Source organism: Taudactylus pleione, unplaced genomic scaffold (assembly GCF_031769625.1).
Source record: "Taudactylus pleione unplaced genomic scaffold, aTauple2 ptg000085l, whole genome shotgun sequence".
In the NCBI taxonomy this organism is placed as follows: Eukaryota; Metazoa; Chordata; class Amphibia; order Anura; family Myobatrachidae; genus Taudactylus; species Taudactylus pleione.
The window spans coordinates 1,282,977-1,299,449 of record NW_028284487.1 but is presented as its reverse complement, the minus strand read 5'-3'; the positions used below and the strand labels follow the sequence as shown (position 1 = coordinate 1,299,449).

The window sequence follows — 16,473 nt, the reverse complement described above, 5'->3', positions numbered from 1 at the left end:
TTCAGAGTCGGAAGCATCTATAACGCCTCCTATCCATCCGCTGGTGAAAGTAGCTGTCTTCATCATGAGTATGCAATTGTACCAGCCCTATCCTTACTGCATGTGCCACTACTGAATAGCTTGCAATTCCGTGTACAATTCTGTGTACATGCTGACAATATGCCCTTGGAACATTTATCCTATATGAACTCCCAGGGTTTAATGTATCATGCAGTGAAAAGAGTAGAGATATGGACCAGTCGAGAAGTTTCCCATAGCAGCCAATCAGCTTTGAGGTAGCATTTATCGAGTACATTTTATAAAATGATAGGTAAAAGCTGATTGTTTGCTATGGTCAGAGGGATCACCTCTAAGCCCATCTCATGCAGAAGATATGTGCACTCTAAAGGGGGTGTGGCCTCGTGCCTGTGAGGCTACACTCCTTGGTTTGTCCCATTTCGTCAGTTGTTGTCGCAGTGGGGGTTGCCCAGCATTCCAGGAGCTGCTGGGAAGCCCCACGCCTCTCCAGACTCACAGGGGTGTGTGGAATGGACAACACGCACATGTGGCCGTCATCCACTACCACTGCTTGCCGCTCGGTGACCCCATATTTTGGTGTCACACCCTCGGATGGTGTCATCCGGTGTCACCTGCGCACCCACCCTCCTAGTGACACCACTGGCTATGGGTAACTTCACTAGTCCACTTCCCCACTATTTTCACTGATTGATACATCAACCCCTGTAGTGCCAGTAAATGCAGCTGAGATACTTACAACTCTGAATCACCTATAATTGCTCTAGCTTGTATATACAGGCCCAGATGCATGTGCAGTTTGTCTCAAACAAATGTACAGGTCAAAAAGACTTATTTTTGCAAAAGTCTATTTTCATCAGTGCTAATTTTCTATACCAGTATTGTAAATACCCCGTTTACCATATTTCTTATATCTTTCCAGGTTGATGCATCATTATCATCGATAAGGGCCTCCATTTTGAGTGGACGGCATTCATTTTGCATTCTCTTTTTGATATTGACACCGCAACCATGAGCAGCCCACTGTCACCAACGGATTATGATAGTTTAGAGATTCAACAGCAATATAATGATATCAATAACCGCTGGGATCTGGCCAATGATGATGACTGGGACAATGAAAATAGCTCTGCACGTCTGTTTGAGAGATCCAGAATCAAGGCACTTGCAGGTGAGCACATAATAAGCATAATTACAATGGTTAAAATTTCTACAGAAGTCTAGACTATAAATGTCTTTGGTGTTTATATTTGTAACCATGCTGTTATTACTTATTACATTGATTGTGATTGCCCATCTGGATCAATCTGTAAAAATCAGAAAATAGCCAGTCATGAATAGAGGTATGCAGTCGGGAACCCGGCGGACCTAATCCCGACAGCCGGCTCCCCGACTGCTTAATCCCGGCGAGGGTTAAATGACAGGCGTCTAAATCTAGATGCCTGTCATTTTACCGGTGCAGGGAGACCGGCGCCCGGCATCCTGGTCGAAAGGACGCCGGGAGGGTTAGGTTTAGGGCTCCCGGGGGGTCTTATGGTTAGGTACTCCCCCGGGAGGTTAGGTTTAGGCTAGGGGAAGGAGGGGTTAGGGTTAGGCACCCCCGGGGAGGACTTAGGGTTAGGCACCCCCCCCCGGGGGACTTAGGGTTAGGCGGCGGGGAAGGGGGGTTAGGTTTAGGCACTTAGAGGGAGGATTAGGGTTAGACACTGGGGGGAAAGGTTAGGGTTAGGCACCCCTAAGGGAGGGTTAGGGGAGGGAATTAGATTAGTCAAAACTTACCTTAGGGATGATCGGGATTGTCACCCATGTCGGGCAGCCGTTGTCGGGATTTCAATTGGGATTAAATCATACCGATTCCTGAATAGATACTCTATAATACAATTACTATCTAAAATGCAAACAATGCAAGATGTGTGTTACTCTGATACCTTATTTATAATGAATAGCAAATCCAGCTGGGGGCGCAGATATGCACCAGGATAAACCATGTTGCGATGTAAGGGCTGTAAATAATTCTGCCTTCTTTTGCATGTAACACCACAAATAATGCGTAGCTTCACGATTCAGGACAGTCTCATGCCCTTCCATCTTCCCTCCTTCAACACAGCTTGGTTTTGCTAAATTGTATTTTTTAACTGGATTACAGCACCATACATGAGACCCAAACTTATTTGTTTCTAGTAATGTATTTTATGCAGTGATTTTTGTTTTTTAATATGTATCACTGTTGGAACAATTTAACTTTAGTTAAATCTAACAGTAGAAATGCTTGTGGTTATTTAAGTTTATGCACGTTTTTTTTTTAACCAAAGGAATAATATGTCTAGCCAATATAGTTATATAACAGTGTGTTACCTGTTGGCCAATACTGAATGTGTGATAATTCTGACAGTATATTAACACTGCCTTTGGTCAATCCTGCTTGAACTATACCTTCAAATTATTGTATCTGGTGCAGCATCACGCACTGTCACTGACAAATGACACAGACCTTTAGATGGAGACTGTGTATAAGACAAATGAGCATACAGAAGAAATTCCAAAGACCAACTGAGTGAAATGTTTGCATATTACATTGTTGTGCATAGGGAATGTAGTCAATAGGTCGACAATGACAATGTCGAGATTCATAATGTTCATAATTCATTCATAATCCGCAATGTCGCGACAGTTATGATGTCGATATTCTTAAAAGGTTGACAATGTGTCAACATTCTCAGAATGTCGACAGGTGAAATGTTGACATTGTCAGAATGTCGCCATCAACTGACAATGTAAACATTAGGGTTAGGCTGCGGGTGGGATGGTTTGGGGTAGACTGCGGGGTGAGGTTAGGGTTAGGTTGTGGGGGGAGGCTAGGGATAGGCACTAGAGTGAGGGTTAGGGATAGATGATATATACTTATCTAAATCAGGATAAGGGGTCTGACCCAGAAGTCACAGTTACATGACTACCAGGACCTGGGGGATGCCGCTGCAGCTGTGGGAAGCAGATAAGTGACCTCTCTGCCAGCAGAGATGATATGTCAACATTCTAACATGTCAACATTTCACCACTGTTTACATGATGAATGTTGACATTATAACTGTCGACATATACCTATATTTCAGTGGATATAGGTGATAGAAGATTAACAGCAGTCAAAATGATAAGGTATCAATCCCTCTTAGGCTAAGTACTGTACAGCCGTACAGCACTGTGATGCTCCAATAACACAATGACCGGCTTGGGCACATGCAGACCCTGTCACAGAGCCAAATAAACAAGTCTTGCTTTTGCAGTATTAATTGGCCTGACCTTTAAATCTGGTGACTCAGGCATGTGACAAGTCATTCACAATAGACATGTAATGTTATTGTGTCTGGTGAGTCATATAGTTAAGAGACAGTTTGTAGCATTTAACTACATGTCAACATTTGGTAGTATTGGTAGGCTAAATAATTTGGATTGGATACACAATATATTTGTCAGTTAGATTAGAGACCAACATATACTTCTTTATTTCTAAAATGATTACCCTATTTCTGTGCTGTTTTCCCGTATTTATAATGGGCGCAGGGTGTGCTCTGCACACAGGACCCTGCACCCAGATTATAATTATCTTGTGCCATAAAGCGAGCTTCCTAATCCGTGGCGCCATCTTCCCAGTGAAGTCTTAGGGGTGATGGTGCCGCACAGTGAAGACAAAGAAGCTTTCACTGTGCCAGAGCCTATATTCTCTTGTGTGCTTGTGCCATCTTCCTGAAGGAATCGGTATGAACTACCGCCGGCCGACATCAGCAGAGTTCCGAGCAGCGGAAGCCCGACAGCGCTGGAAATCCCGATCGTGGATAGGTGAGTATCTACTAACCTAACCCCCCTAACCCTCCTTAGGGGTGCCTAACCCTAACCTCCCCCCCAAGTGCTTAACCCTAATCCCCCCTCTAAGTGCCTAACCCTAACCACCCCCTTCCCCGCTGCCTAAACCTAAGTCCCCCGGGGGGGTGCCTAACCCTAAGTCCCCCCCCGGGGGTGCCTAACCCTAACCCTCCCTCCCCCTAGCCTAACCCTAACCCTCCCGGGGGGGTGCGTAACCCTAAGTCCCCCCCGGGAGCCCTAAACCTAACCCTTCCCCCCCCGCGGCTGTCCGCTCGTGGCGCCCGGCATCACTACAATCGGGATGCTGGGCGCCGGTCTCCCGGCGTTGGGGAAATGCGGGCGTCTACATCTAGACGCCCGGCATTTCACCCTTGCCGGGATATGACAGTCGGGAAGCCGGCTGCCGGTATTTAGGCAGTCGGCTTCCCGATTGCTTCCCCTTATTTATTTATTATTATTACCAGTTATTTTATATAGCGCACACATATTCCGCAGCGCTTTACAGAGAGAATATTTGGCCATTCACATCTGTCCCTGCCCCAGTGGAGCTTACAATCTATATTCCCTAACACATGCTTACACACATACACACTTATGGTCAATTTTGAGGGGAGCCAATTAACCTACCAGTATATTTTTTGGAGTGTGGGAGGAAACCGGAGTACCCGGAGGAAACCCACGCAAGCACAGGGAGAATATACAAACTCCACACAGTTAGGGCCATGGTGGGAATTGAACCCATGACCTCATTGCTGTGAGGCAGTAACGCTAACCATTACATCGTCTGTGCTGCCCTACCTTCCTGAATATCACTGGGAAAATGGTGCTGCTGCGGAGGAGGGACCCGCTTTCCACCCTGCACAAAAGGTAAGATGTGCGGCTGAGGAGGAGAGGGCCTGCTGCACACGGGCCTCTTCAGGCGTTAATATGATCTTGCAGTGAGGAGGTAACAGGGGGGTAGCTAGACGAAAGCAGACACGTCCCGACTGTTTCGTGGGCATGCTGTTACCAGCAGCTGCATCTATATACGCAGTTGCATTGGCTCAGGCGACTTTCTTCTTGCAGACATTCTGAGCAAGCATAGGGTTGCTCAGATGTTTAATGGTGCGACCGATGACGCGTATTTGTAAACAAGCATCGGATCAGAGACGCCGCCGGTGCAGCATTTGCACATTTTTTGCATACCGCTGCATACGGATACGCTGTGGCATCGGGAGTAGCATACACCTCTAAATCCGACCTACTGACTCATGTGAACTGTCATATAGCAGATTTAATTAGAAAGCTTCAGGAGAGGAAATTGTTAGAACGGCCATGCAGCTGCTGATTCTTTATGGCTTGTTACCTCTGCATGATGTGGTTTAAACAAAAGAGCTAGCCCTACAGGATGGTATTATTACCAGTGTTCTGACATCATAAAAACAAACAATCACAGGTCTAACATGGGATACAAAGCTCATAAACAGCATATCACCTGATTTGTACAACAGCCCATATTATATCACATAAAAACTTTTAATAAAACTCTAAAGATGCGTACATACGGGAGGAATTTCTCCCCGAACGAAATTGTCCTGTGTGTCCTCGGCAGGGGTGTGCTCAGTGTTGTTAAATCAATAATGATTTTGTTCAGTGCCGGGCTCCCTCCCTCATCCCCGAACATGTTCAACCTGACATTATCGTCAGGTTGGACAGGAGATGAACGAAAACCACAAACTGCAAACGGGAGCACGCATTTGTGATTTTCGTTCATCGTTATACCTCAGATACTAAATGATTTTTGAACGATTTAACGATAACGACGTCGTTAACGACAAATCATTCATAAAATCGCCCCGTGTGTATGCACCTTAAGGGGTAAATTTACTAAAGTGAGAGTTTTTTGAAGTGAGTTTTAGAAGACATGTTGCCCATAGCAACCAATCAGATTCTACTTAACATTTAACTAGCACCTTCTAGAAAATAATAGCTAGAATCTGATTGGTTTCTATGGGCAACATCTCTTCTAAAACTCACTTCTAAAAATTCTCACTTTAGTAAATTTACCCCTAAAGGTGCCTACACACGAGACGATATTTTACACTATTCCCCCAAATTTGACGCATTGGAACGATAAATCGTGTAAAATATGTCCAAATCATGTCCACTCTCGATGCAGGTGCGCGTACCCACTGGTCGTACATCGCATCTTCAGATCTTGCCAGCTGCAGGTAAGATTTGCCAATCTCATACAGGATTTGGTGCAATAGATAGATTTTGTGCACGATAGATCTTTAGTCAGATTGGACACTTTTTAGCACCATATCGTATCCTGGAGAGCCTGGGAGCTGCCGGGGAGAGTTTAAGAGAAATTGGTTGCGATATTGCATCGTGAGCACATCGTCTAGTATGTAGGCACCTTAACTTAATAGAAAATGGCATAAGAGACTGTAAGTGGCGGAAAGAGGTCACAGCTGTAATTGACCATATCATGGTGGTAACAAAAGTAAGTAATCAGCTCTAGCCCAAAATAAACATTAACAAATAGGAGCAGATATATGCCCCCTGCACTTCACATTCAAGGAGAAACCATCCCCCCCTTTCTGTGGCTCAGTATCAGGTCATTGTCAAGGATGTGACCATACTCTCATACTCTTCCGGAACGGGCGAGGGACTCCCAAAAAAAATGGGTGGCGCTCCTGGCCACCTGGAAGAGTGGACAAGTTTCCCGAAGTCAGACACCACTTGCCTACAGCCGCCCACACCTCCCCCGCAGCCGCCCAAACCTTCCTCCCCCCCGCAGACGCCCACTAAGCAAAAGTTGCTGGTCCATACGGGGGGAGGGGCTGATTGGGCAATCATCACTGAATCACTTTATTGTAGTCCCGACTCTGATATACAATGCCTGTAATCTCGGCACTGTTAGAGGGGGATGCGGCCACGATCAGGGGCGCCGAAAGTGGGGGGGGGGGGAGTGGGTACAGATTACACCGGCCCGGGCTTCCTGAGGGGCCCGGCGGGGGCCCAGGTCCGGCGCCGCTCCCCCCTCACAGCAGCCCAGCACACAGCGTGTGCTGAGCTGCAGTTGGAGACTGCTCGTGGCTGCTGAGCAGCAGCCACAGCAGTCTCCTATGCCTGGCGGGGGAGCGATCACACTGATCACGCCCCCCCTGGCTTTGCGCCAGGCTGAGGGGGCTCAGAGCGCCCCCCCTCCCCAGCGCGCAGCGCCGCTGCAAATCTTTTTTTTCCCTTGGCTAGGTGGCATGGCCACGCCTTCCCGATTATACCACGCCCCCTATTACCGGGGCCCGCCACAGCTCTTGGCGGGCCTGGCCACGATGACACAATTGAACCCCTCGTACCACCTACTTATGCTTCTGCCGTGCCCCCTGCTGTGCTGACCTGGCTACCCCCCCCCAGAAAGTCACCAAGTATGGTGTGGCGTGATTCCTCACTGTCGCACTCAGTGGCAAAAGTTCATCCCAGACACCCGGAGGCAAGTTATAATGTGGTGCCCCCCTTCCCCCCCGTCACAACCGCTGACACTGTAATGTAGCAATTCACATGCAGACAGGCAGTAGATAGACGAAGGCAGCAGCTGATGGTCTGACATGGAGCTCTCCACTAGTGTATGGTGGCTTCTCAGGTGCTGGAAAGGGGTACCATGTATTGGGGGGCCATTACGGTACACTCCGGGTACATAGTTACAGCCCTAAGTGGGGTGAATATGTTGTGGACAATGGAGGAGGTGCCCCTTCAGAGCTGGAGCCCAGCAGAAGGCGCCTTCAGTGTCTCCCACAGTTCTATCCCTGGTCGCTCTCAGGGTGTGATATGTATTACCGCCGGGCGCATGGTCGGCGGTTCAATTCCCGACAGCGGCTGCCCGACAAGGGAGGAAATCCCGATCGTCCTAAAGGTAAGTATTTACTAACCTAACCCTAACCCTTCTTAGGGGTGCATAACCCTAACCTCCCCCTTGTGCCTAACCCTAACTCCCCCTCTAAATGCCTAAACCTAACCCCCCCTTCCCCGCTGCCTAATCCAAGTCCCCCGGGGGGGTGCCTAACTCTAACCTCACCCCGGTGGTGCCTAACCCTAACCCTCCCTTCCCCTAGCCTAACCCTAACCTCCCGGGGGGTGCCTAACCTTAAGTCCCCCCCGGGAGCCCTAAACCTAACTCTCCCCCCCACCGCAGGCTGTCCGCTGCGGCACCCAGCATCCGCTCGATCGGGATGCCGGGCGCCGGACTCCCGCCGTCAGGCAAATTACAGGCGTCTACATTTAGACGCCTGTCATTCGTCCCTAGTCGGGATAAAGCAGTCTGGAAGCCGGCGGTTGGCATTTAGACCGTCGGGTTCCAGACTACATCCCCGCACTCAAATGGTAGTAATCCCATCCATCTATTTTGCCTCATTACGACTGCTGGCTGCTGTGCTTTACCACCGGCTATGCGTCGTCTGCAAATCAAAAAGGATTAGCGAACAAAATGATACACAAAACTTATGAGGGTGGGTACATGGACCAAAGAGAGACATTTCCAGAAGGCTGCAATAAAAACATTTCTAGCACATAAAAACTTCACCCCTTTCCATCCCCATAGGCACCCGCAACAATAATACTAAACAAGCCACCCAACAACAAATATTTAAGCTTTGCAATTCCAATAAATCTACTATGGGCATCCATGTCAAATATATAACAGCCTGCAGCAATAATCGAATAGCTTTTGCCTCTTAAATTATTGGCACTTTAAAAATACAGGATAACTTGACGGAATTGCGCGTGTGCCTCCATATTGCAGGCTTTTACATAAGGCCCAATGCATTTATAAACATTTGAGCTTATACAGCCCTCAGACACAAGCCTAAGGGCCTGATTCAGAGGCGCACGCTATTTGCTCTGAATCAGGCGTTTTTTTGGGTTTGTTTCGGCCTCCAGGCCGCTCACATAGCTGTTGGTGACCACTCACAGCTTTTACGAGCAGCCTGGCGATGGTCGCGATTATCACAACCATCGGGCTTGCGAGGAGACCCTGTGGTACGGTCTCAGGTCTCGCAAGCCCGAGTGGACTTCCTGCTCTAATAGAGCAGGAAGTCTACTACTGACATCACAACTGTTCCTAAGGGAACGCCTGTGTTTGTGCAGCCATCCCCCCTCCCCGTCTACAAAACGGGGCGAGCTGTCAATCAACACCGACAGCCGCCCCGTATTGTAGTGAGCCCCAGAGTGACGGAGCTGCCGTCACTCGCTGGGGCTCGCACATGCATCCAGGGGCCAAACATCAACCCGCTTGCGAGTGCTATGCGCTTGCGAGCGGGTCTGAATCGGGCCCTAAGTCCCATTCCAATTTAGCTGGTATCTATTTTCCTTTAAACTTGTATGATGAATATGTTACTGCTTCTGATCTTTAAGACAGGGCTGGTTTGAGGTCTGTTGGGGCCTCTGGGCAAGAAACATGTGGGGGCCCCTATTAAATGTGAACGAACTGGGGGTATGCGCAATGGGGACTTTATGCAGAGCTCTCAGTAGTGGTGCCCCTTATGCAGTGCCCCCAGTAGTATCAGTGCCCACAGTATTGGTGCCCTTTATGTAGTGCACCCCATACTTACTGACTTTTAGTTCCCTCCCGGGAGGGAGCCATTGGTCTTTCTCAGTGGGGGGCGTGTCGCAACAAAAATGGGCGATTATCGGCACTGTGAAGCTGGGGGCGGGGCCACGTTGACATGATTCAACGCGAATCGCGTCATGGGCCCCCGTGCTTCCACGGTTTATCATGGAACTGTGGGGGGTTTGCCGGGGGTCGGGAGGCTTGCCTACCTTTCTGGGGGGCAGGGAGCAGTACCCAATTTTCAGGAGGCTCCCGGACGAATTGGGAGGTTAGGCAAGTATGATGAACCCAGTAGTAGTGCCCCTTATGCAGTACCCCCTATGAAATACCCCCATTAGTAGTGCCCTCAGTAGTCATGTCCCCTGTAGTCATGCCCCAGTAGTAATGCCTCCTGTTGTAGTGCCCCAATAGTAATGCCCCAGTAGTAATGTTCCTGTAGTATTGCCCCCAATAGTAATGCCCCCAGTACTAGTGCCCCCAATAGTAATGCCCCTCGAGTATTGCCCCAGTAATAAAGCCGCTTGCACAATAAAAAAAAAAAAAAAACCTAATACTTAAGCCCCGCTCTTGCGTCCGCTGCCGTCCGGTCCGCTTGGCTGCTCCTCTGCACTATGGGAGAGACGTAATGAAGTCTCTCCCATAGTGCACTGCGGGAGCCGGAAGCAGGAGCTCACGAGTGAGCTCCAGCCTCCGGCTGCAGCTGCAGGGAGGGAGTCGGACGACCGCAAGTTACAAAATCTCAGCGGGCGCCCATCAAATAGTGCCTCCCTGCAGCGCCTGGGCTGAGGTGGTCCGGAGGAGGCTGAACTGTTTCCATCTCCTCCGGCCCACTTTAACCCCGATGGGTGTTGGGGCCCTTCACGTGTAGGCAGGGGCGCCGAGAGGGGGGGGAGCGGGTACAGTTTACCCGGGCCCGGGCATGGCAGGGGGCCCGGGCCGCCCGCAGCACACCATTCTTTTTTTTAATCTATTTTTTTCAATTCATCCTTACAAAACCACCGCGATGGGCAGCGGGTTGCAGTTAGGGTGGGGGGGGGAGCGGAGGGGTCTCTGTCACCGGCCGTAGTCTGTCTGTGTGTCAGTGTCACACAGTTACAGATTCCAGCCGCGCCGCTGCGGAGCTGATGCTCTCGCGAGATGACGTCATCATCTCACGAGGGCTCTCTCCCATCACCAGCTGGCAACAATTCCAGGCACCGGCTGGCGGGTGGGGACTGGGAGGGAAAGGCAGGTGACCGTGGGCACGCCGCGCGGGAGTCCTGTTTGTGTGGAGCAGACCGTGTGAGTGTAGGTGTTAGACTGCACTGTGAAGGAAGGACCTCGAGCGCCATTGGCACTGACTACTGTACTGTGAGTCTGTCTCTGTGTGAGTGACGTGGTTGTCTTATATAGGATATACTGTATATCACATATGTATATTCATATAAAATGTATATATATCGAAACATGTGTAATATATATGTACGTACGTGTGTGCATATATACAGTCAGGTGCATAAATATTGGGACATTGACAGAATTTTCATATTTTGGCCTCTATTCACCACCACAATGGCTTTGAAATGAAACAAACAAGATGTGCTTTAACTGCAGACTTTCAGATTTAATTTGAGGGTAATTACATCCAAATCAGGTGAATGGTGCTGATATAGATAAATACAGTACAGTGTGATGGCGGCACTCCGGATTAGATTAGTAATGCTGTGCCTGACAGACGCGCAATCAAGCACTGAAACGTTGAAATCTTGTAACGCTGCAATGAGTCTTTATTCTAATCTGGAGTGCCGCCATCCTACTGTATTTAATGTATTTATATTATTGTTATATATTATCCTTTATTTCACATGCTAGACCCACCCACAAAGAGAAGCCGCCATGCTGTGGCCACGCCTCTTCCAGGGATGAGGGGTGGGAGGGGGGGCCCGGGAAGTTGCTGTACCCGGGCCCAGGATTTCTCTTGGCAGCCCTGCGTGTAGGGTCCCAGGGATGACCGACCTGTCGACCCTCCCATTAATACGGCCCTGCTTTAGGACAGAGGGCAGAATTTACGAAGCAGTGGCTTCTGTAAGCCGCTGCTTCCTGGTGGGTTGCAGGTACATATTTATAATGGCACGCGGAATCAGTGTAAAGCCCGACGTACTTTACACTGACTCCGAGTGCCGTTTAAAATATTCACCTGCATGCCACCGGGAAGCAGCGGCTTACAGAAGCCGCTGCTTCGTAAATTCTGCCCATTGAATGTTTAATGTGTGTGGTAGTGAGTATTGAGACTTGCAATAAGCTATTAAGTGTGAATTAATGGAGAATAATACATAGTTAAACTCTGGACCAAGCTGCACGTGCGCCTCCTGATTTCACAGTTTAATTAAATGTGTTTGCTAAGTATTCCAATAATAGAACTTTTCTTTGACAAATTCCAACAATGTTTCCATGGATACCCATTCAAATTGTACCCTGTTCCTTAGTAAACATCCCCCTCAATATAATCTTTAACACCTTATTACCTAAGCACAGTATTTTTGTTATTTAAAATAAACAATATGCATACATTATATACCGCATTAGTCAAAATGCATTAATAGCATATATTTAAAATGCTAATAAACTATAATAGGATAGCCTATGTCCATTGGTTATGTGTACGTGTCCACATAGGGCTCGATTCAATTCAATGCGGATTGAATAGCGCCGGGTGGGAGCGCTGTTAACCCCCAACTAAGGATTTCTTCTCGCATTCCTCCTGGGGTGCGAGCAGAAATCTAACAAAACTCCTGGCGCGATGATGTTTTCTGCCCTTAGCACTGCAGAAACAGCATCGCGCCGAGCAGTTTAGTTGAGAATGCCTGTTCTCGCGACTAAACACCATGTTTAAGGCCCTCGGAGCTTGAGAACCACCATTTCTGACAAAACAGCAAGCAGAATTTAACAGCTCCGGGAGCTCCTTCCAGGCGCTATTCGATTTGCGTTGAATTGAATCGAGCCCATAGAATGTTGTAAGTCTATATAATGGTAATTTTTGCAGTGGTCATGTTGGGTAGGTATTGTATCACCAGAATTCATGATAGCTAGTGCCAATTTAATTTGTATCTGCCATGCAGGGATGAAGCTAGCCTTTCTTCCACCCAAGGCAACAACTTATCCCCCTCCCCCCTGAGGTTACTATTATTTATCTCCTATATTTGCCATTACTGTGATATATATGTTTAGTGCTGTTATATGATAGTGCTGGTACTGCAGGCATTGTTTAGTGCCTGCAGTACCATGTCTCTCCACTGTGTTATTTTACAGTATTGCTTTACAGCCGCTGAAAAATGTGTTGTTTTATGTTTGTCTTCAGTTCAGTAAAGATGTTGAAAGCATGCTGAGTACAGCTCATGACCTCCTTGTATGTCTGTATGAATGAGCACATGCACATACACTACATTACAGTGCAAAGCTTTTAATAATAAAAAATGGTTTGATATTGTTTCCTATCTAACCTTTTAAAAGTACTGGATGTTAGTAAATTACTGCAGCAACATTGAAAGCAGTTATCATGGTACTGCATTTTTAATCCCAGCCAGTGATGTGGGTGTATAACTTGTCACATAAATCCAGCATATTTCCCTCAGCTCTTAAATACTTCATTTTTTTTCCTGAAAGTCAATAAAAAACAAGATATCAAAACCAGGGCCAGATTGGGTCTGCACTGAAAATAATCAAGGGCCTATTGTGAGAAGCAGAGGAAGTGTGACCAGTGCTGTGTTGGCGTCGCCAGTGCTGTGTGTGTGTGTATGGCCAGAGCTATGTGGGCATATACAACCCCTACACCAGGGGTGGCCAGACTTTTGGATACTGTGAACTATTTTTAAAGCTAAAAATCTTTTGTGATCTGCTGATTTTCTACATCTGCTTTCGACATAAGCACGTGTGCAAAAAAGGGGGCGTGACCTCGCAGACTGTACTGCCAAAATTACACATTGGCCCCCACAAGAAAAAAAACACATTGGCCCCCAAAGGAAAAAAAAAAACACACATTGGCTCTCACAGCAAAAAACCTAAACACATTGACTCTCATATAAAATTTAAAACATACATTATATTGCCCCAGCCCCCCACAGAATACTGACCGTCTGAGAGAGAGGAGCTCCAAGTCCCTCTCTGCCCTCAGCCGTGGGCGACACCAGCAGTCCACTCCAGGGTGCAGTACTGTGCCCCCTTTTGGGTTTGGCACCTTTGAGTCAGCCCTGCACCTGTGCCCCCCCTTAGCCCAACTCTGCTCTACCCTGTCACTACCCTCCCTCTGTAGAAAATCTATTGTCCCTGACCAAGGCTTTGTCCCACTCCCCTCACCTCGAGTTTCCACCCCCTCCTATCCTCTACCGATTCTTATTGGCTATTGCTGTCACAGTGACAGACGCGTGAGACAGACGTGGCTGCGGCTTCAGTTCGGTGCGGCAGCCAATAAGAATCACATTGATTCTTATTGGATGATGCTAACTGACTGGGTCAACGCGATTGACACTTTGGCCATCCCTTCTCTACACTATCAGTCCCAATGTCTCCCTAAATATCTAAAAATAGAAACAGTGCATTGTCATCATCCGAAAAAATATAACTCTTAATATGTATGATTTATGTCTAAAGCTGGCCACACATCTAAAGATTATCTGTCCAACCAGCCAACTAGTTGATTGGTTGGAATGAAAATCTGGTAAGGAATACAATCAGCAATTTGTTCCCAAACGCTGGAAAATGGACAAAAACTGTTGTTTGAACAAATAGTTTAGATCAAACATTTAACAAACTTGTCTGATGACCATTTTCATCTGTTTTCTGGCATTTAGGAGCAAATTGCTGATCATCAGTTACTCCCATACGTTACCAGATTTTCATTCCAACCAATCAACAAGTTGGCTGGTTGGATGTAAGTTGGTCTAGTGTGTGGCCAGCTTAACCTGTGTGACAGCTGGGTGTTGTCATCACCATGCTGACATGATAATGGGCCTATTCTTATGTGGGGGCCTGTAGCTGTAGTCCCATCTGCCTCATTGTTAATCTGGCCCTAGTAAAAAATTTGAGGGCTTTTATTTTTCACTTTCATTTTCAGATAAATCACTGTTGTATTAAGATGCATCTAATGCTTTAGTTCTTCATCCCAATGACGGTGCAGCATGAGATCTCTGTCACACAGACGTCACCAGTGCTGGAATAGCCACCAAGTCAGACTGAAAAGCTCCAGCTGGAGTATTTCATCACTTGTGTCTATGCTTGTGAAATAATGAACCTTGACACTTTCAGTGGCAGCAGTATCTTCTTACATTGTGATAGGTAAAAACCACAACACATTAAAAATGAAACAAGAATACTTTAGTCAAACAACATTTGAGGTAATGAAGAGTAGGGGGGAGTTAAGGAAATAGCTTTATGAAGCCTTCATTTGCATTGCAAAGTTATAGGTGGTTAAGAAGGTCATATTCATTTCTCATGGACGTGTTCATTTAGCAATGTACAGCCAGCACATCACACTGTACATGAGGTCAGCTTATGCTAATAGCATGGAAGTGTTCATTTAGCAGTGTACAGCCAGCACATCACACTGTACATGAGGTCAGCTTATGCTAATAGCATGGAAGTGTTCATTTAGCAGTGTACAGCCAGCACATCACACTGTACATGAGGTCAGCTTATGCCAATAGCATGGAAGTGTTCATTTAGCAGTGTACAGCCAGCACATCATACTGTACATGAGATCACCTTATGCCAATAGCATGGAAGTGTTCATTTAGCAGTGTACAGCCAGCACATCACACTGTACATGAGATCACCTTATGCCAATAGCATGGAAGTGTTCATTTAGCAGTGTACAGCCAGCACATCACACTGTACATGAGGTCACCTTATGCCAATAGCATGGAAGTGTTCATTTAGCAGTGTACAGCCAGCACATCACACTGTACATGAGATCACCTTATGCCAATAGCATGGAAGTGTTCATTTAGCAGTGTACAGCCAGCACATCACACTGTACATGAGATCACCTTATGCCAATAGCATGGAAGTGTTCATTTAGCAGTGTACAGCCAGCACATCACACTGTACAGGAGATCAGCTTATGCCAATAGCATGGAAGTGTTCATTTAGCAGTGTACAGCCAGCACATCACACTGTACAGGAGATCAGCTTATGCTAATAGCATGGAAGTGTTCATTTAGCAGTGTACAGCCAGCACATCACACTGTACATGAGATCACCTTATGCTAATAGCATGGAAGTGTTCATTTAGAAGTGTACAGCCAGCACATCACACTCTATGGGGGTCATTCAGACCCACTCGCGAGCGGCAGTACGCTCGCAAGTGGGTCGATGGTCCCCACTGCGCATGCGTACGACGGAGGGAGCTCCGTCGTGCGCATGCGCGAGACCCGGCGAGCGAAGGACTTTCCATCGCTCCGGGTCTCGCACCAAAGAGGGGGCGTGCTGTCGATGTTGATTGACAGCACGCCCCCTTTGGTGGGCGTTCCGGGGGCGTGCCTGCCAGACGGAGGCATTCCCATGGGAACGCCTACCGTCTGAAGCCGGCTCCACTGACATCACTAGTGATGTCAGTGGGAGTGATTTTGGCTCTGATAGAGCCAAAATCACTCCTGGCCTTGCGGCAGGGAAACCCGACCGCAGGGTTTCCCTCGCAATTCCGATGACCCACAGCTATACGAGCGTCCAGGAGGACGCTCCATATTAATGGATGGGGCCCTGATTCAGAGCGAGCGCTCTGGTCAGAGTGTCCGGCTCTGAATCAGGGCCTATATGTGCATACTTGCCAACTTTGTAAATCTTCTCTCCTATGTCACATGCTTGCCGACATCCTGGTTGTCCCCTCCATGTCGGCATCATGGAGGGATGTGGTGCGACATAAGGGGGCATGGGGGGGAAGTCGTGCTTTATTAGGGGCGGAACAGGGGCATGGCCGCGCAATCGCATCATCATGGCCCTGCCCCCCATACACAATGCCGAGATTACCAGCATTGTGAAGC

General features: G+C 47.7%; 1 protein-coding gene across 1 annotated transcript in view; it reads left to right on the top strand.

Moving 5' to 3' along the window:
- Positions 1 to 16,473, top strand: part of SPTBN2 (spectrin beta, non-erythrocytic 2) — a 258,802-nt gene that overhangs the window by 109,242 nt on the left and 133,087 nt on the right. Inside the window, exon 2 of the mRNA XM_088468300.1 lies at positions 938 to 1,186. Coding sequence (XP_088324426.1) covers positions 1,027 to 1,186 — 160 coding nt within the window. The 5' untranslated portion in view covers positions 938 to 1,026. The remainder of the gene's footprint in view (positions 1 to 937; positions 1,187 to 16,473) is intronic.